The sequence below is a fragment of the Babylonia areolata genome, chromosome 28 (assembly GCF_041734735.1).
Source record: "Babylonia areolata isolate BAREFJ2019XMU chromosome 28, ASM4173473v1, whole genome shotgun sequence".
NCBI lineage: Eukaryota > Metazoa > Mollusca > Gastropoda > Neogastropoda > Buccinidae > Babylonia > Babylonia areolata.
The window spans coordinates 24,507,861-24,529,779 of record NC_134903.1 but is presented as its reverse complement, the minus strand read 5'-3'; the positions used below and the strand labels follow the sequence as shown (position 1 = coordinate 24,529,779).

At 44.2% G+C, this 21,919-nt stretch overlaps 1 protein-coding gene across 3 annotated transcripts in view; it reads left to right on the top strand.

The window, feature by feature from the left end:
- Positions 1-11,584, top strand: part of LOC143301877 (uncharacterized) — a 95,658-nt gene extending 84,074 nt beyond the window's left edge. The window contains exons 5-7 of one of the 3 annotated variants that reach the window (XR_013057858.1): positions 4,372-4,556; positions 6,486-8,812; positions 8,874-11,584. Coding sequence is in view for 2 of the 3 variants with exons in the window: in XM_076616295.1 (XP_076472410.1) it covers positions 4,372-4,556; positions 6,486-7,505 (1,205 nt within the window). In the remaining variant the exon portion in view is untranslated. Of the gene's footprint in view, positions 1-4,371; positions 4,557-6,485 lie in introns of all 3 variants that reach the window. The other 2 variants (XM_076616295.1, XM_076616297.1) reach the window with 2 other exon arrangements.
- Positions 11,585-21,919: the final 10,335 nt, after the last annotated feature.

Here is a 21,919-nt window from a genome sequence, read left to right as displayed (position 1 = left end):
CAGCAGCTATAGCAGGGATTATACTGCAGTCAGTCACATAGCAGCCAACATACAGCAGCTATAACAGGGATTATACTGCAGTCAGTCACATAGCAGCCAACATACAACTATAGCAGGGATTATACTGCAGTCAGTCACATAGCAGCCAACATACAGCAGCTATAACAGGGATTATACTGCAGTCAGTCACATAGGAGCCAACATACAGCTATAGCAGGGATTATACTGCAGTCAGTCACATAGCAGCCAACATACAACAGCTATAGCAGGGATTATACTGCAGTCAGTCACATAGCAGCCAACATACAACAGCTATAGCAGGGATTATACTGCAGTCAGTCACATAGCAGCCAACATACAGCAGCTATAACAGGGATTATACTGCAGTCAGTCACATAGCAGCCAACATACAACTATAGCAGGGATTATACTGCAGTCAGTCACATAGCAGCCAACATACAGCAGCTATAACAGGGATTATACTGCAGTCAGTCACATAGGAGCCAACATACAGCTATAGCAGGGATTATACTGCAGTCAGTCACATAGGAGCCAACATACAGCTATAACAGGGATTATACTGCAGTCAGTCACATAGGAGCCAACATACAGCTATAACAGGGATTATACTGCAGTCAGTCACATAGCAGCCAACATACAACAGCTATAGCAGGGATTATACTGCAGTCAGTCACATAGCAGCCAACATACAGCAGCTATAGCAGGGATTATATACTGCAGTCAGTCACATAGCAGCCAACATACAGCTATAGCAGGGATTATACTGCAGTCAGTCACATAGCAGCCAACATACAACTATAGCAGGGATTATACTGCAGTCAGTCACATAGCAGCCAACATACAGCAGCTATAGCAGGGATTATACTGCAGTCAGTCACATAGCAGCCAACATACAACAGCTATAGCAGGGATTATACTGCAGTCAGTCACATAGCAGCCAACATACAGCAGCTATAGCAGGGATTATACTGCAGTCAGTCACATAGCAGCCAACATACAAGCTATAGCAGGGATTATACTGCAGTCAGTCACATAGCAGCCAACATACAGCAGCTATAACAGGGATTATACTGCAGTCAGTCACATAGGCAGCCAACATACAGCAGCTATAGCAGGGATTATAGTGCAGTCAGTCACATAGCAGTCATACAACAGCTATAGCAGGGATTATACTGCAGTCAGTCACATAGCAGCCAACATACAGCAGCTATAACAGGGATTATACTGCAGTCAGTCACATAGCAGCCAACATACAGCTATAGCAGGGATTATACTGCAGTCAGTCACATAGCAGCCAACATACAGCTATAGCAGGGATTATACTGCAGTCAGTCACATAGCAGCCATCATACAACAGCTATAGCAGGGATTATACTGCAGTCAGTCACATAGCAGCCAACATACAGCTATAGCAGGGATTATACTGCAGTCAGTCACATAGCAGCCAACATACAGCTATAGCAGGGATTATACTGCAGTCAGTCACATAGCAGCCAACATAACAGCTATAGCAGGGATTATACTGCAGTCAGTCACATAGCAGCCAACATACACAGCTATAGCAGGGATTATACTGCAGTCAGTCACATAGCAGCCAACATACAGCTATAGCAGGGATTATACTGCAGTCAGTCACATAGCAGCCATCATACAGCAGCTATAGCAGGGATTATACTGCAGTCAGTCACATAGCAGCCATCATACAACAGCTATAGCAGGGATTATACTGCAGTCAGTCACATAGCAGCCAACATACAGCTATAGCAGGGATTATACTGCAGTCAGTCACATAGCAGCCAACATACAGCTATAGCAGGGATTATACTGCAGTCAGTCACATAGCAGCCAACATACAACAGCTATAACAGGGATTATACTGCAGTCAGTCACATAGCAGCCAACATACAGCAGCTATAGCAGGGATTATACTGCAGTCAGTCACATAGCAGCCAACATACAGCTATAACAGGGATTATACTGCAGTCAGTCACATAGCAGCCAACATACAGCAGCTATAACAGGGATTATACTGCAGTCAGTCACATAGCAGCCAACATACAGCTATAGCAGGGATTATACTGCAGTCAGTCACATAGCAGCCAACATACAACAGCTATAGCAGGGATTATACTGCAGTCAGTCACATAGCAGCCAACATACAGCTATAGCAGGGATTATACTGCAGTCAGTCACATAGCAGCCAACATACAGCTATAGCAGGGATTATACTGCAGTCAGTCACATAGCAGCCAACATACAACAGCTATAGCAGGGTTTATACTGCAGTCAGTCACATAGCAGCCAACATACAGCAGCTATAGCAGGGTTTATACTGCAGTCAGTCACATAGCAGCCAACATACAGCTATAGCAGGGATTATACTGCAGTCAGTCACATAGCAGCCATCATACAGCTATAGCAGGGATTATACTGCAGTCAGTCACATAGCAGCCATCATACAGCTATAGCAGGGATTATACTGCAGTCAGTCACACAGCAGCCAACATACAGCAGCTATAACAGGGATTATACTGCAGTCAGTCACATAGCAGTCATCATACAGCTATAGCAGGGATTATACTGCAGTCAGTCACATAGCAGCCAACATACAGCAGCTATAACAGGGATTATACTGCAGTCAGTCACATAGCAGCCAACATACAGCAGCTATAGCAGGGATTATACTGCAGTCAGTCACATAGCAGCCAACATACAGCTATAGCAGGGATTATACTGCAGTCAGTCACATAGCAGTCATCATACAGCTATTGCAGGGATTATACTGCAGTCAGTCACATAGCAGTCATCATACAGCTATTGCAGGGATTATACTGCAGTCAGTCACTTAGCAGCCAACATACAGCAGCTATAGCAGGGATTATACTGCAGTCAGTTACATAGCACCCAACATACAGCTATAGCAGGGATTATACTGCAGTCAGTCACATAGCAGCCAACATACAGCAGCTATAACAGGGATTATACTGCAGTCAGTCACATAGCAGTCAACATACAGCTATAGCAGGGATTATAATGCAGTTAGTCACATAGCAGCCATCATACAGCTATAGCAGGGATTATACTGCAGTCAGTCACACAGCAGCCAACATACAGCTATAGCAGGGATTATACTGCATTCAGTCATACTCTATAGTGTCTGCTGTTCAGCACATAGCTTTTACAAATGGGTGCTTCCATCTATTTTTTTTGGTTATGCATGTAGTTTGTGTGTGCGTGTGCGCGCGCTACTCTTTCCTGAAGTCCTGCTCTTTGTGTACCACTGACCTGAAGGGAAGACACAGTGACCCCCACGGCATCTTTTCTCTCTCTTGTTCACAGAATGCGCCTTCCCTTTGTTGGTCTCTGAAGATGTACGTTGTGTGCATCACTGTATGAAAGGCTGAGTGGACTAAACTGTATTTCTGGATCGGGGGGAAATTATGTTTCGTTCACACTGAAAAACAAGACTGGATACCAAAATGGTGGGACAGAAACAGTCACTCTTGCCACACACATACAAGAAACAAAACAAAAAAACCACACACATACAAAAAAAACCACAAGACATTACAATACACACTTTGTGTGTCCACAAGAGAGAAGCTGTACCTGTGCACGTTTGAGGGCTGTGACCAGGCTTTGTGTGACAAATATATATGATACAACACAACACAACACAACACATTACAATGCAATACAGTACAACACAACACATTACAATGCAATACAGTACAACACAACACAACACATTACAATGCAATACAGTACAACACAACACAACACATTACAATGCAATACAGTACAACACAACACAACACAACACAACACAACACAACACATTACAATGCAATACAGTACAGCACAACACAGCACAGCACAACACAACACAACACAACACACTGTGTGTGCGGACAGAAGAGAAGCCATACCTGTGCATGTTTGAGGGAAAGGACTAGGTACAATACAATATAATGCATTACAATACAATACAATACAGCACACTGTGTGTGTCCACAGGAGAGAAGCTGTACCTGTGCACATTTGAGGGATTGGACTGGGTACAATACAATACAATACAACACACTGTGTGTGTCCACAGGAGAGAAGCCGTACCTGTGCACATTTGAGGGATTGGACTGGGTACAATACAATACAATACAACACACTGTGTGTGTCCACAGGAGAGAAGCCGTACCTGTGCACATTTGAGGGATTGGACTGGGTACAATACAATACAATACAACACACTGTGTGTGTCCACAGGAGAGAAGCCGTACCTGTGCACATTTGAGGGAAGGGACTATGCACAATACAATACAATACAATACAATACACTGTGTGTGTCCACAGGAGAGAAGCCATACCTGTGCACGTTTGAGGGCTGTGACCGGGCCTTCGTGCAGATGTCCAACCTGCAGCACCACATCCGTAACCATGAGGAGCAGGTGAAGAAGGAGGCCTCACGCATCCACAAGTGTCTGGTCTGCCACCGCTCCTACACCAACGAGAGCAGCCTCCGTGCTCACACACTGAAGGTGAGTGTCATGGTCACTCTGTGTGTGTGTGTGTGGGGGGGGGGGGGATGATGGGGGAGGGTTAAAGGAGATAATGAGAGCAGCCTCCGTGCTCACACACTGAAGGTGAGTGTCATGGTCACTCTGTGTGTGTGTGTGTGTGTGTGGGGGGGGTGATGGGGGAGGGTTAAAGGAGATAATGAGAGCAGCCTCCGTGCTCACACACTGAAAGTGAGTGTCATGGTCACTCTGTGTGTGTGTGTGTGTGGGGGGGGGGGTGATGGGGGAGGGTTAAAGGAGATAATGAGAGCAGCCTCCGTGCTCACACACTGAAGGTGAGTGTCATGGTCACTCTGTGTGTGTGTGTGTGTGTGTGTGTGTGGGGGGGTGATGGGGGAGGGTTAAAGGAGATAATGAGAGCAGCCTCCGTGCTCACACACTGAAGGTGAGTGTCATGGTCACTCTGTGTGTGTGTGTGGGGGGGTGATGGGGGAGGGTTAAAGGAGATAATGAGAGCAGCCTCCGTGCTCACACACTGAAGGTGAGTGTCATGGTCACTCTGTGTGTGGGGGTGATGGGGGGGGGGGGTGATGGGGGAGGGTTAAAGGAGATAATGAGAGCAGCCTCCGTGCTCACACACTGAAGGTGAGTGTCATGGTCACTCTGTGTGTGTGTGTGGGGGGGGTGATGGGGGAGGGTTAAAGGAGATAATGAGAGCAGCCTCCGTGCTCACACACTGAAGGTGAGTGTCATGGTCACTCTGTGTGTGTGTGTGTGTGGGGGGGGGGGTGATGGGGGAGGGTTAAAGGAGATAATAGAGCAGCCTCCGTGCTCACACACTGAAGGTGAGTGTCATGGTCACTCTGTGTGTGGGGGTGATGGGGGGGGGGGGTGATGGGGGAGGGTTAAAGGAGATAATGAGAGCAGCCTCCGTGCTCACACACTGAAGGTGAGTGTCATGGTCACTCTGTGTGTGGGGGTGATGGGGGGGGGGGGGGGGCGGGTGATGGGGGAGGGTTAAAGGAGATAATGAGAGCAGCCTCTGCGCTCACACACTGAAGGTGAGTGTCATGGTCACTCTGTGTGTGGGGGTGATGGGGGGGGGTGATGGGGGAGGGTTAAAGGAGATAATAGAGCAGCCTCCGTGCTCACACACTGAAGGTGAGTGTCACGGTGACTCTGTGTGTGTGTGTGTGTGTGTGTGTGATGGGGTTAGGGGAGGTAACGAGAACAGCCTGCGAGCTCACACCCTCAAGGTTGGCGTCAGGGGTGACTAGGGATGGTGTGTGTGTGGGTGGGTGATGGGGGGAGGAGGGGTGTGGTTAAAGGAGATAATGAGAGCAGCCTCCATGCCCACACCCTCAAGGTGTCATGTCAGGGTGACTGGGCACTCTGTGTGTGGGTGTGGGTGTGTGTGTGTGATGGGGTTAGGGGAGGTAATGAGAACAGCCTGTGGGCTCACACCCTTAAGGTTGGCGTCATGGTGACTAGGGACGGTGTGTGTGTGTGTGTGTGTGTGTGTGTATGATGGAATTAGGGGAGGTAACGAGAACAGCCTGTGTGCTCACACCCTCAAGGTGAACATCATGATTTCAAAATAAAACTGTTCATTTCTGGGTGTATGTTGGTTTTTTTTATTTGTTTTTTTTGCCGTTTTCTTAATCAAACTGAACATTTGTTGGTGGGTGTAAACATTTTCTTTGATTCTAGATCAATCAGCTGATTTTCTGTGTGTGTGTGTGTGTGTATGTGTGTGTGTGTGTGTGTGTATGTGTGTGCAGTTTTGTAACTTTGTTTCATTCTGTTTGCTGTTTGTTGATCATGTCCCATCCCCCGCCCCTCCATTCCCTGTCCTCCCCACCCCCCATGCCCCCGTGACCCCCTCCAGTATGTGGGTTCTTCATTACTGAGGGCGTGTCCATGACGTGTGGTGTGGTTTGTGTTCCCCAGATGCACATCCACATCAAGCAGGTGCCGGAGGGGCTGAACTTTGAGGGCCAGATGAAGAAGTACCGCAAGAAGAAACACAAGCTGTACAACGCACCCACCATGGTCCCCGTCCCCTGCCACGGCCAGAACACAGGCGGCAAGAAGATGATGTCCGACTCCTCCTCAGACGACGACCTGATCATCATCGGGGAGAAGAGGCAGCAGGACTTCCCGTCAGGACTCAGCGGCATCCCCCGCTCCCTGGTGGAGACTCTGAACCACTACGAGCGTACACTGTCGGTGGGCATGGGAGGCCGCAAGCTGCAGGACGGAAACATCTCCAGCTCCAACCAGCTGTCGGGGCAACAGGCCAACGCCAATGGCCGTGGGGGGGGAGATGGGCAGGGGCGGGGGTCGGCAGCCAACCTGGGTTGCCTGATGGGTCTGCCGGGGATCGACCCTGTGCTGATGTCGGCCCAGCCCCCGGAGGTCATTGAGCGAGCGGCGGCAGCGGCCGCAGCGGCGGTGTCAAGTCAGCTGCTGCAGTGCGGGGTGTCTCTGGGCCACTCCACGGCCACCAGCAGCCAGGTGACGCAGTCCAACCCACAGCCTGCACACTCCCAGCTCAACACCCCCAAGGCCACCACCAACAATGCTGGGGGAGGGGGAGGGGGAGAGAACCGCAGCAATCCCCCAGCGTCCAGCCCCCAGCCTCAGTTACAGCCCCTGACACCGCTGGACATGATGGGCATCAGCGGGGCTGGCTACGCCCCCCACCACAAGCCGGCCTACTCCCAGATCATGGACGCCCACCTGAGGAGCCAGATGACGCCCATCACGCTGCCCCCCGTCCCCGACCAGTACTTTGCCCACACGGGGCCCCCTCCTCTCGGCATGCTGTCACACCATGCCCGATTCCTGGCCCCCTCCCGCAGCGTGGCCGACCTGCCCATGTCCTACCCCTCACAAATCGCTGCCTCCGCCCCCGCCACCGCCACCTCCTCCCACCTGTCCCTCTCCACTCCCCACGCCAACAGTTGACCTGCCTGGCCTGAGCTTCACGCTCCTCCTCCTCCTCCTGGCCACCACAACCTGTCCCTCTTCACCCCCCACCCCAACAGTTGACCTTCCTGGCCTGAGTTCCCTGCCCCCCCCCCCCCCCTCCCACCCTCCCTTCCCCTCCACCCGGCCACCACAACCTCCTCCCACATGTCTCTGTCCACCCCCCAGAGTTGACCTGGCTGGCCTGAGCTGCCTGCTGCTCCTCTGTCCAGCCCCTCTCCCCTCCCCGCCCTTCACTCCCCTCACTGAGTGGCAACAACAGCGACAAGAAAGTGTAGAAAGTTACACAAAAAGAACAAGAAGAAAAAAAGGAGCCAGTGGAAGGTTTTCTCCAGTGAATATTGTGCGTGTGAACTGCGTCACTTTTTTTTTTTTTGTCCCCAGAGTTCAGTCTTGAAGGAAGTCCGTCACAGATTAGTAAGACAGTGTCACAACACCAACATACACACAGACACAGACACACATGCACAACATACATTTTTCGTACGATAACATAAACACATATGTACATATATATAAACAAGCTGGAAGCCCAGCGTTGTTCCTCAGCAGCTGAGTTCAGCCAGGCTGTGAGTGTTGTATAGGGACACACATGGTGTGCTGATGGAAAGCTGTGTGAGGACAACGTTTTGTTGAGGATCGTTGTTGAGAGAAAGCAAAACCAGTGAATGGTGTCCCCTTGCTTGCTCTGTGCTCATGTGAGGCGTGTACTCGCATCAGTACGCTGTGTTTCATATGAGAATCGAGGAATGCCGACGACTTAAATGTTTCGCTGCCTGCATTCTCAGTGGTTACAGAGGAGAATGTTCATGCTTTGGAGAAACGACTTTTTTCACTTTGTGAAGGATTTTCCGTTGGGGTTTATAATGAGTGTTGTCGATGTTGAATTTCTAGCCTAGGATCTGTCATCGTGTACATAAATTCTCATACATATGTAGCTTGCACATATATGTATGTGTTTGTTGGGAATATTTTTTCTCTGATGAACACTTTTTTTTGTTGTTTTTGTGGGACAGTAGTTTCTGTGTGACACGATTTGAGCGTGTGAATCAGAACATTGTAGTATCCAGATTTCTCCTGGGTACCTGTACAGTTGGAGCTTTCTCTGAGCTTTCTACCTAGTGTTTTGTTTTTGAACAGTGGAGGAGCAAGCTGTCTGTTTCGATGTCTGCATGGTGGTATCCCAGGTCTGTTTAGATGTCTGCATGGTGGTATCCCAGGTCTGATTAGATGTCTGCATGGTGGTATCCCAGGTCTGTTTCGATGTCTGCATGGTGGTATCCCAGGTCTGATGTCTGCATGGTGGTATCCCAGGTCTGTTTCGATGTCTGCATGGTGGTATCCCAGGTCTGATTAGATGATGTTGAGAAGTGTGATTTTTTATTTATTTTTATTTTTTGGATGATTTTTTTTTTTTAACAACATAGACCAGGCTTTGACACACAACCGACAGACCTGGGGGAATCTGGTGATCAGTTGCTGTGTGTGGCGCCCCACTGACTCCCCACAGACTTGAGGGACAAGGGGAAGTGTGCATGGTTTGCCACATGCACACAACATGGGAAGAGAGCAAACCAGTTTCAGACGAAACTTTTGTGTATGCACTGCCTTCACTATGTTGTGCATGTTTTTGATATTTTATTAATATTGTTTTTGGTTTTTTTTAAAGTCAGTAACTGTCTGTAGTCTATGACATTATTATTGGCTAGTCTGTGTGCTACAGGGTAAAACAGCTGCCCCTTTGACCAGCTAATCTTTTAGTTGATTGGATTCATAAGCTCTCTTCCTTTGTCCCCCCCCCCTCCCTCCCCCTCTCGCCCCCACAGCCCCCGACCCCTCTTTTAATGAAGGTGTCTCTCCCTGTCAACATCCAGACGCCTTGTACATCATGATCTCTCCTTGGCCTTCGCCCCACTGTTTCCACTTGGGACAACATGGCCCCATTTCCAGGAAAAAACAATCAAAACACACACACACACACACACACACAAACACACGCACGCGCACGCGCGAATCGAAAGAGTTATGTTATGATACCTTCAGTCATACACACATCATTCAACACTGCATATGTGTGCATGCACACATGCACACACACACACACACACACACACACACACACACACACACACACACACACATTCAGATGCAAACCTTTGCTTCCTCCATTCCTTTCACAGACGTAAACACAGTTTGATGCTGATTTACTCTGTAAATGGAATGAACACATTTCACCTTGACAAAGACCGCTTGCGTTGACTAACCCTAGCTGAGTATGTGCTGAGAACACTGGGACCACATAGCACTCACTCCATTTTTTTGTTTGTTGTTTATAAACAAATGAAGATTGCTTTAGTGGGTTCGCCATTGTGTATTTTCTTTGTATAAAAGATTGGGAAAAAGGCAGCTGACAGGTAGTTGTTGTGTTGATGGTTTAAATAACGTAGCTTTTTGGAGCTCTGTGGATGAGAGTCTGGGATTGATGGCAGTCAACAACTTGAAGAAGTCATAGGATATTTTGTGAAACCACTCAACTTACCTTCCAGGTAGAAAGAAAAGGAGGAAGGAAAAAAGCAGAAAGCAAGGACGAGTTTGATAAATTGTTTGTTACAAATTGTAGATAATATGTCATCTGATTGTAGATAATATGACCTCCCATTTTCCGGATCTTTATCTGTGTACAGAATGTCAAAGAGAGGGGAAATGTGAGACAGAAAGAAAATGGAAGATATGTTTTAAATAGAAACAGAATAATATTAATATGCACAACACCCCATCCCCCTTTTTATTTTTAAGTGCTAACTTAGGATGAATAAGGTACTATCACTATTTTATGCGAGAATAACAAGATTTTATCACCTGATACTAGTGATAGCAGAGACGTCAAGATGTGCTGTAGTCTGCAATATACTGTCACGTCACACATGCACACTCACAAACACACACACACACACTCTTGCTTATAGAGACATGCATAAATTTGTGCACACGCACACACACACACATTCACACACACACACACACTCCTATTTCCCAGAAACTTATTGACACACACAAACCAGTCTGACACACACTTCTCTCAACCAGTACATTTTGTGACCTAGCAATATACGTGATGAGTGCAAGTCAAACTGGCACAATAACATTATTTTTTAAACAATTGTATTATAAATGTGGACATTTTGCAGTATTTGATTTGATTTTGTTCTTCACTTCACCTGTCTGCATTGTACACATGGTGATCAGTTCGAAGTTGAGCATTGAGCACATCCATGTATGATTTTTGTCCGAGACATTGGTCACATGTTGTAAATATATGTCTGTATAGGATTGGATCCCGTGTTGATGTGGGGTTTGCCATGTGTACGTGTCCTTTGTGTGTAGGGTGTTGTGTGTAACGTGTTGCATCATCCCTTTGAACCATATCAGACTGGTGCATGTCGTGTTCTTGACGCCCGGCCTTTTCATCGTCAACATCCTTGATGGATAACGACGATGACAATGATGACGATAATGATGATGATGATGATCAATACGTAATTGCTTTTGGTTTTATTTTTTCTGGTCCCTAGCCATGCATTGTCAGTGGCGTGTTGCTGTTGGCAAGTTTGACGTATGTGTACGTTTGTCTGCCAGTCAGTCCACCCACCCCCTTGTCATGATTCGACAGGGGGAGAAGGGGGTGGTTGCTTTTTTAATATTTTTATTCCTTTATTTTTTGTTTCTGACGAGGGGGATGGACAAGCATAGCAAGTAACAAAGTAACATTGATCTTCTTATACTGACTGGGTGCACTGCGAGTATTGTAGCGGAGATAAATGATTTTGAACCCACACTTGTCATCTTAATGATGATGTGGTTTGTATCCATGGATGTAGATAAACTTCAGCCAGGGATTTATTTGTGACCATCGCTGCGTCAGACTGGGTTTGAATTGGATCCTAGTTTTCTGCTGTTGAAGGTAGGTAATTATGTACACCACCATGTCTCCAAGAGAATGTTGAAACTGACTTTTTTTTATTTATTATTATTATTATTATTTTTTTTTTTATTTTTTTTTTTTTGGGGGGGGGGGGATTTTCTTCCTGAGCCTGAGGTTTTTTAGACTTTGGGAAACCAAGTAAAACATTGTTTTCTCTCTCATTCACTGTCTCCTTGTTACAGAAGTAAGAACCTAGCCAGCATGCACACTCCTGAAACCAGAGCGTGGCGACTTGAACGGTCAAGTGCGTAGAAGCCCACTTGTACATTGGAATAGCAGTGGGTGTTGCAGCCCATGAAGATGAAGAAGCAGCTTTTTGGTAGTTAGATCAGCAACGTTACAAATGTGTATGCTTTGTCACCCCACTGGGTGTCACCAGCATTGATTTTGACAGTCTGTGTTTTCTTTCAACTATTCAAGTGCAGTTGTGTGATGTGTACATATCTATATTTTTCACTGCGTTTTGCCATGGACAACAACATTGGATGGCGTTGGAGAGGCATTCTTTGTGCTCTTGATTTTTTATTTTTTTTTAATTTTTTTTTTTTGAGGAGGAATTATTAAAGCATTTTTTTTTATGTCCAGAGATTGGTAAAACATTGACAGTTTAATACTTTTATGTCTGGAGGTTTGATAACAACATTGGCAATTTTATGTCCGGAGATTGTAAAAATGACAATTATATTTTTTTTCGAGATTGGTAAAACATTGAAGCAGAACAATTTTTATTTCAATTATTATTTGTGGAGGGAAAAAAACCATAAGGATGTGATTGGGGGGCACAAGTTGGATGGATGAACAGTTATTTAAAGATAATTCTTGAAGGGCAGTGCAAGCAAAAAGCAAGTGATATTAGCTTACAGAAACAACTGAAGGTATGAAATTATTTATAATGTTACAGTTACAGTGTAATCCACTGTATCTTTTGGAATGTTGTCTTGAATGCCTGACACAGTGTCATGCCAGGCTTGTAGCTATGGGAAACCATGAGAGTCAAACCAGTCACAAACAACAGAAGGTGGTCTCTGATTCTTTCCTTTGGACTTGGCATTTTAAGACCGCAAAAAAAGAAGGAAAATTTGTCTTTTGATTAAAAAAAAAAAAAAAATTCCTTTGATGGAATGATAGTTTTGTAATTGGTTCACAGAAGTATTGACATTTAAAAAGGAATTAGTAATGGTCGTCTGAAAAAGTTAAGAAAAAATAATTAGTTATTTTGTTGGTTGATGAGGGATAAATGTATCAATTTCATAGTTTTTCTTTTGTGAATCAGTTTCAGGTTTAAGTTCTTGTTCAAATGGAACAGTATGTGCTTTTTTCAAACCAAACAATATATGATATACACTATCAGTTTTTATTCATGTAACATATTTGTATATCAAAGTAGTGAAAAAATTACTCCTAGTTTCACTTTAAATAAGAAAAGAAAAGAGTCTTTACAAACAGTGATAAGTGGAGAAAAAAAAAGAATTAATTGAAAAATCTAACTAAACTGAGTTGTTCTTGCTTGTCATAGCATGCCTCAGTGAACGGAACAACAAACGTATGGTTTTGATGTGATCAATTTGGAAGAGGAATGTGGACATTGGAGTGAGGAGAGGTCATCTGATAGAATCATGTGGAATTTTACAGCATTGATTGCTTTGCTTTTAGTTAATGTTCCTTCCCCACGCCGTTTTGTGTGTGTGCTGAACAAGTCATTTGTCAGGCTGTTCACTTAAAAAATTTTTAATTTTAATATGTCTCTGGAAAGCTTCACAAATGTGGAATATGTAAGGTGAACTATTCTGCCGTTTATGTTTATAAAGAAAGGGATTCTCAATTTTGTGGAGGATTTTTTTTGTTTTGTTTTCTGGTTGTTTAATTAGGAAATGGTTTATAAAAGAATTGGTTTGATAGATTTTTTGTGTGTATGTTACAAGGTGTAAACAAATGGCACTCCCTGTATTGATGGACTTTGACCTGTCATGGAAAATGTCTGTGTTGTCTGATGCAGTCCTTATGTCTTGCAGATTATCTTGTACTAGTTGTAGTTGTGTTAAAAAAAAATTGTTTGTATTTTTGTCACTCATTTAAAACATTGAGTTTTTGAAATTCTGTTTGTTTAGATTCTTTTAAAGTTAATCTTGATTTTTTTCTTCTAGTTGTTTATGCTGTGTGTGACAGAGTGGAAACTGATTCAAAAGAAGTCCAGACAACTGAGAATCCATTTCATTTTTTCTTCCACCATTTTTATTTATCATTAAAAAATACAAGCAAGCAACTTTTTGTGTTACTAACTATAGAAACCTGTTGTACAGTTTTAGAAGTGTGAACATTTTCTTGGTCATTAGAATCAACACGTGGTTTCTTTTAATGAGATAAACTATTTGATAGAAAAGAGAGAGAGTCCAAGATCTCAAATCATTTGTCTAGAACTATCACAAGGGGCACACACACTGGTCAGCTACTGTATGTTGAATAAGGAAGTCCTGAGTGGGTAGAATGTCCATCATTTTGCCTCAGAATTAATTGTAAAAAAAAAAAAAAAGAAAAAAAAAAAGAGTTTGAAATTTGAAATTGTCAGCAAACTGCATTGTAAATATGAAGAATGACAACCCATGCACTTTTTAATTTTTATTTTTGAGCAGAGTAAAGTTCTGTAAATAAGATGATAATGGAGAAAGCATTACACCCGTATATACCAGAGATCTATATATATTCTGTCTATCATTTTACATTGGTCTGTGACTATTTTTTAATGTTTGTGTTGTGTTGTTAGGCGATGCCGACATGTCTGTATGGTGACGGGCATCTGTATTCCGTATGTGAGTGATGGTTCCGGGGAAAAACAAGGCCAGCTCATTTGGACAAGCGATAAAACCAAGCTGTGAATGGGTTCTAGATGATTTCTATTTCTAACTGGTTTGCTGTGTTAAGGAGCTGGAATTAGAAGAGTCCTGTGCTTGCTCCTTTGTAGATCAGAGTGTGTAAATGGTTTTGTGTGAGTCATGTGAATCAGAGTGTGTAAATGGTTGTGTGTGAGTCATGTTGTGAAGACTGTGTGAATGGTGGTGTGTGAGTCATATGGATCAGAGTGTGTAAATGGTTGTGTGTGAGTCTTGTGGTGAAGAGTGTGTAAATGGTTGTGAGTCATGTGGGTCTGAGTGTGTAAATGGTTGTGTGTGAGTGGTGTTGTGAAGAGTGTGTAAATGGGTGTGTGTGAGTCATGTGGTGAAGAGTGTGTAAATGGTTGTGAGTGAGTCATGTGGGTCTGAGTGTGTAAATGGTTTTGTGTGAGTCATGTGGATCACAGTGTGTAAATGGTGGTGTGAGAGTCATGTTGTGAAGAGTGTGTAAATGGTGGTGTGTGACTCATGTGGTGAAGAGTGTGTAAATGGTGGTGTTTGAGTCATGTTGTGAAGAGTGTGTAAATGGTGTGTGTGAGTCATGTGGTGAAGAGTGTGTAAATGGTGGTGTGTGAGTCATGTGGTGAAGAGTGTGTAAATGGTGGTGTGTGAGTCATGTGGTGAAGAGTGTGTAAATGGTGGTGTGTGAGTCATGTGGTGAAGAGTGTGTAAATGGTGGTGTGTGAGTCATATGGATCAGTGTGTAAATGGTGGTGTGTGACTCATGTGGTGAAGAGTGTGTAAATGGTGGTGTTTGAGTCATGTTGTGAAGAGTGTGTAAATGGTGGTTTGTGAGTCATGTGGATCAGAGTGTGTAAATGGTGGTGTTTGAGTCATGTTGTGAAGAGTGTGTAAATGGTGGTGTTTGAGTCATATGGATCAGTGTATAAATGGTGGTGTGTGACTCATGTGGTGAAGAGTGTGTAAATGGTGGTGTTTGAGTCATGTTGTGAAGAGTGTGTAAATGGTGGTTTGTGAGTCATGTGGATCAGAGTGTGTAAATGGTGGTGTTTGAGTCATGTTGTGAAGAGTGTGTAAATGGTGGTGTTTGAGTCATGTTGTGAAGAGTGTGTAAATGGTGGTTTGTGAGTCATGTGGATCAGAGTGTGTAAATGGTGGTGTGTGAGTCATGTTGTGAAGAGTGTGTAAATGGTGGTGTGTGAGTCATGTGGTGAAGAGTGTGTAAATGGTGGTGTGTGAGTCATGTGGTGAAGAGTGTGTAAATGGTTGTGTGTGAGTCATGTGGATGAGAGTGTGTAAATGGTGGTGTGTGAGTCATGTTGTGAAGAGTGTGTAAATGGTGGTGTGTGAGTCATGTGGTGAAGAGTGTGTAAATGGTGGTGTGTGAGTCATGTGGTGAAGAGTGTGTAAATGGTGGTGTGTGAGTCATGTGGATCAGAGTGTGTAAATGGTGGTGTGTGAGTCATGTGGTGAAGAGTGTGTAAATGGTGGTGTGTGAGTCATGTGGTGAAGAGTGTGTAAATGGTGGTGTGTGAGTCATGTGGTGAAGAGTGTGTAAATGGTGGTGTGTGAGTCATGTGGTGAAGAGTGTGTAAATGGTGGTGTGTGAGTCATGTGGTGAAGAGTGTGTAAATGGTGGTGTGTGAGTCATGTGGTGAAGAGTGTGTAAATGGTGGTGTGTGAGTCATGTGGTGAAGAGTGTGTAAATGGTGTGTGTGAGTCATGTGGTGAAGAGTGTGTAAATGGTGGTGTGTGAGTCATGTGGATCAGAGTGTGTAAATGGTGGTGTGTGAGTCATGTGGTGAAGAGTGTGTAAATGGTGGTGTGTGAGTCATGTGGTGAAGAGTGTGTAAATGGTGGTGTGTGAGTCATGTGGTGAAGAGTGTGTAAATGGTAGTGTGTGAGTCATGTGGTGAAGAGTGTGTAAATGGTGGTGTGTGAGTCACGTGGTGAAGAGTGTGTAAATGGTAGTGTGTGAGTCATGTGGTGAAGAGTGTGTAAATGGTGGTGTGTGAGTCATGTGGTGAAGAGTGTGTAAATGGTGGTGTTTGAGTCATGTTGTGAAGAGTGTGTAAATGGTTGTGTGTGAGTCATGTGGTGAAGAGTGTGTAAATGGTGGTGTGTGAGTCATGTGGTGAAGAGTGTGTAAATGGTGGTGTGTGAGTCATGTGGTGAAGAGTGTGTAAATGGTGGTGTGTGAGTCATGTGGTGAAGAGTGTGTAAATGGTTGTGTGTGAGTCATGTCGGTCTGAGTGTGTAAATGGTGGTGTGAGAGTCATGTGGTGAAGAGTGTGTAAATGGTTGTGTGTGAGTCATGTTGTGAAGAGTGTGTAAATGGTGATGTGTGAGTCATGTGGTGAAGAGTGTGTAAATGGTGGTGTGAGAGTCATGTGGTGAAGAGTGTGTAAATGGTGATGTGTGAGTCATGTTGTGAAGAGTGTGTAAATGGTGGTGTGTGAGCCATGTTGTGAAGAGTGTGTAAATGGTGGTGTGTGAGTCATGTGGTGAAGAGTGTGTAAATGGTGGTGTGTGAGTCATGTGGTGAAGAGTGTGTAAATGGTGGTGTGTGAGTCATGTGGATGAGTGTGTAAATGGTGGTGTGTGAGTCATGTGGTGAAGAGTGTGTAAATGGTGATGTGTGAGTCATGTTGTGAAGAGTGTGTAAATGGTGGTGTGTGAGTCATGTGGTGAAGAGTGTGTAAATGGTGGTGTGTGAGTCATGTGGTGAAGAGTGTGTAAATGGTAGTGTGTGAGTCATGTGGTGAAGAGTGTGTAAATGGTGGTGTGTGAGTCATGTGGTGAAGAGTGTAAATGGTGGTTTGTGAGTCATGTGGTGAAGAGTGTGTAAATGGTAGTGTGTGAGTCATGTGGTGAAGAGTGTGTAAATGGTGGTGTGAGAGTCATGTGGTGAAGAGTGTGTAAATGGTAGTGTGTGAGTCATGTGGTGAAGAGTGTGTAAATGGTGGTGTGTGACTCATGTGGTGAAGAGTGTGTAAATGGTGTGTGTGAATCATGTGGATCAGAGTGTGTAAATGGTGGTGTGTGAGTCATGTGGTGAAGAGTGTGTAAATGGTGGTGTGTGAATCATGTGGTGAAGAGTGTGTAAATGGTGGTGTGTGAGTCATGTGGTAAAGAGAGTGTAAATGGTGTGTGTGAATCATGTGGATCAGAGTATGTAAATGGTGGTGTGTGAGTCATGTGGTAAAGAGAGTGTAAATGGTGTGTGTGTGGAAGAGAGAGGGGAGAAGGGAAAAGACGTGTTATTCTCAGTGTCACTTGGAGATGAATGAAAAAACGAAACAAAACAAAAAAAAAAAAAAAGAAAATTGTACATGTCAGCAAATGCTGCCCATATTAGATTTTTCCAAAATAAGAAGAAAAATAAAAGATAATGTAGGTGTTGTATTTTGGAACTAGTATTTTGGCTGCTGTCAGGTCTGTCAGTGTGCCTCAGTGTGTGTGTGTGCGTGTGTGTGTGTGTGTGTGTGTGTGTTATTATTTTCAAAAACTCTATTTCTCTTTCTATGATCGGTCTGAATCATTGTTTATTTATGTTTTTTAGACATTAAAAAAAGATTGTAATCACTTTTGTTTTCACTGTTTTAAGAGGACAGCTGTGTACAGTACTTAATTAATATTTGCACAATATATATATATGGGCAAAAACACAAATCAGATAATAGATTGTATGATAATGTGTATGTTAGAACAGGTTTCATTTCTTCGGAAAGTAAAGCTTTTGGTTTGGAACATCTGTTATGTTGTGCAGTCTTGCAGCAAAGGAGAAGGTTGGAGAGGCGCATTGTGATCTTTTTGGGAAAGCTGCAGTGAACATGTCAAAGGGATGACATTCATCACATTAGGGTCGTGTTGTGCGATGTACAGAGATTTGCAGCTTGTAGGCCTGGCTTGGTTAGAGTGCTAGTGCTGCCTAGGACCCACTTTCTTCAAAGAGGGAGGGGTTTTTGTGTGTTGCTGTGGGGGAAGGGAGGTAAGCGGAAATGTTGTTCCTTCCCTTTGTTGCTTGGCTGCTGAACGGTGTGTGTGTGTGTGTGTGTGTCCCCTTTTAATTGTCCCACTCCCCATGCCATTCACACCTCTCACCACACCCCACACCCGCACATGTTTGAGTTATTTATTTATAGATTTATTTATTCATTTATTTGTTATTTCATTTTGTAAAGGGTGTTGGAGTGGTAAGATGAAAGGTAAACTACTCATTAGAGAACATGCCTATATTTCTTATTTTGTTGAACTTAAAGTGAAAAAAAGAAGGAAATCAGTTTGTTGCCTGTCTATATTTTTCATTTATTTAGCAAAGCACACGAATAACAAACAGCACCGGGGTAGTGATATGGGTGGTAAAGGTAAGGTGTTTGATGTGAAGTAGACAGTCCTGCTCTAGATCAGTGGTGATATGGGTGGTAAAGGTAAGGTGTTTGATGTGAAGTAGACAGAGTCCTGCTCTAGATCAGTGGTGATATGGGTGGTAAAGGTAAGGTGTTTGATGTGAAGTAGACAGAGTCCTGCTCTAGATCAGTGGTGATATGGGTGGTAAAGGTAAGGTGTTTGATGTGAAGTAGACAGTCCTGCTCTAGATCAGTGGTGATATGGGTGGTAAAGGTAAGGTGTTTGATGTGAAGTAGACAGAGTCCTGCTCTAGATCAGTGGTGATATGGGTGGTAAAGTTAAGGTGTTTGATGTGAAGTAGATCAGTGATGATATGGGTGGTAAAGGTAAGGTGTTTGATGTGAAGTAGACAGTCCTGCTCTAGATCAGTGGTGATATGGGTGGTAAAGGTAAGGTGTTTGATGTGAAGTAGACAGAGTCCTGCTCTAGATCAGTGGTGATATGGGTGGTAAAGGTAAGGTGTTTGATGTGAAGTAGACAGTCCTGCTCTAGATCAGTGGTGATATGGGTGGTAAAGGTAAGGTGTTTGATGTGAAGTAAACAGAGTCCTGCTCTAGATCAGTGGTGATATGGGTGGTAAAGGTAAGGTGTTTGATGTGAAGTAGACAGTCCTGCTCTAGGTCAGTGGTGATATGGGTGGTAAAGGTAAGGTGTTTGATGTGAAGTAAACAGAGTCCTGCTCTAGATCAGTGGTGATATGGGTGGTAAAGGTAAGGTGTTTGATGTGAAGTAGGCAGAGTCCTGCTCTAGATCAGTGATGATATGGGTGGTAAAGGTAAGGTGTTTGATGTGAAGTAGACAGAGTCCTGCACTAGATCAGTGGTGATATGGGTGGTAAAGGTAAGGTGTTTGATGTGAAGTAGACAGAGTCCTGCTCTAGATCAGTGGTGATATGGGTGGTAAAGGTAAGGTGTTTGATGTGAAGTAGACAGTCCTACTCTAGATCAGTGGTGATATGGGTGGTAAACGTAAGGTGTTTGATGTGAAGTAGACAGTCCTACTCTAGATCAGTGGTGATATGGGTGGTAAAGGTAAGGTGTTTGATGTGAAGTAGACAGTCCTGCTCTAGATCAGTGGTGATATGGGTGGTAAAGGTAAGGTGTTTGATGTGAAGTAGACAGTCCTGCTCTAGATCAGTGGTGATATGGGTGGTAAAGGTAAGGTGTTTGATGTGAAGTAGACAGAGTCCTGCACTAGATCAGTGGTGATATGGGTGGTAAAGGTAAGGTGTTTGATGTGAAGTAGACAGTCCTACTCTAGATCAGTGGTGATATGGGTGGTAAACGTAAGGTGTTTGATGTGAAGTAGACAGTCCTACTCTAGATCAGTGGTGATATGGGTGGTAAAGGTAAGGTGTTTGATGTGAAGTAGACAGTCCTACTCTAGATCAGTGGTGATATGGGTGGTAGAGGTAAGGTGTTTGATGTGAAGTAGACAGTCCTGCTCTAGATCAGTGGTGATATGGGTGGTAAAGGTAAGGTGTTTGATGTGAAGTAGACAGTCCTGCTCTAGGTCAGTGGTGATATGGGTGGTAAAGGTAAGGTGTTTGATGTGAAGTAGACAGTCCTGCTCTAGATCAGTGGTGATATGGGTGGTAAAGGTAAGGTGTTTGATGTGAAGTAGACAGTCCTGCTCTAGATCAGTGGTGATATGGGTGGTAAAGGTAAGGTGTTTGATGTGAAGTAAACAGAGTCCTGCTCTAGATCAGTGGTGATATGGGTGGTAAAGGTAAGGTGTTTGATGTGAAGTAGACAGTCCTGCTCTAGATCAGTGGTGATATGGGTGGTAAAGGTAAGGTGTTTGATGTGAAGTAGACCGAGTCCCGCACTAGATCAGTGGTGATATGGGTGGTAAAGGTAAGGTGTTTGATGTGAAGTAGACAGAGTCCTGCTCTAGATCAGTGGTGATATGGGTGGTAAAGGTAAGGTGTTTGATGTGAAGTAGACAGTCCTACTCTAGATCAGTGGTGATATGGGTGGTAAAGGTAAGGTGTTTGATGTGAAGTAGACAGAGTCCTGCTCTAGATCAGTGGTGATATGGGTGGTAAAGGTAAGGTGTTTGATGTGAAGTAGACAGAGTCCCGCACTAGATCAGTGGTGATATGGGTGGTAAAGGTAAGGTGTTTGATGTGAAGTAGACAGTCCTACTCTAGATCAGTGGTGATATGGGTGGTAAAGGTAAGGTGTTTGATGTGAAGTAGACAGAGTCCTGCTCTAGATCAGTGGTGATATGGGTGGTAAAGGTAAGGTGTTTGATGTGAAGTAGACAGAGTCCTGCTCTAGATCAGTGGTGATATGGGTGGTAAAGGTAAGGTGTTTGATGTGAAGTAGACAGTCCTGCTCTAGATCAGTGATGATATGGGTGGTAAAGGTAAGGTGTTTGATGTGAAGTAGACAGTCCTGCTCTAGATCAGTGGTGATATGGGTGGTAAAGGTAAGGTGTTTGATGTGAAGTAGACAGAGTCCTGCTCTAGATCAGTGGTGATATGGGTGGGGGTCTTCTGATTGGCGTTGACTCTAGACTGAAGTGAAGTCCTAAAACCCTCTAGACTGAGAGAGTGGGGATGTAACTTAGGCAAGACGCTCTCCACTACAATCAGATTCTGGCCCAAGATAGTCAGGACAGCAGTTGCCTCCTCTGATGGTCATAGACTGACTATCATACACTATACAGGAGAGAAACTGTTGTGTGTTCACGTGTGTGTGGGGGGGGGGGGGGGGAGTGGAAATTGTTCTCTTTCTCTCTCTCCCTGCTTGGTGTGTATGTGTGGGGGTGTGTATCAGGAGAGAAATTTGCTGTATGTTTGCATGGAGTGGGAAATTGGTGTGTGGGGGTGTGTAGAGAGAGAGAGAGAAATTATTGTATGTTTGGAATGAAGTGGGGAAATTGTTTTTCCCTTGCTGTGTGTTTGTGTGTGAGTGTGTGTGTGTGTGTTCACCACCTTGCTCTTGTTTAATTAAGTATCGCAACTGGTTGGCAAGTTTATGAAAAAGTTATGAAAATAAAAAAAATAAGAAAAAGAAAGATTTTTTTGATGTTTGATGTTGTCAACAGGAAATGTACAAACAATACCACACTGAACACCCCTGACTCTTCTCTTTTGCCGATATTGACATTATTGACTAACTCTTGTGCCATACGTTACCCTTTTC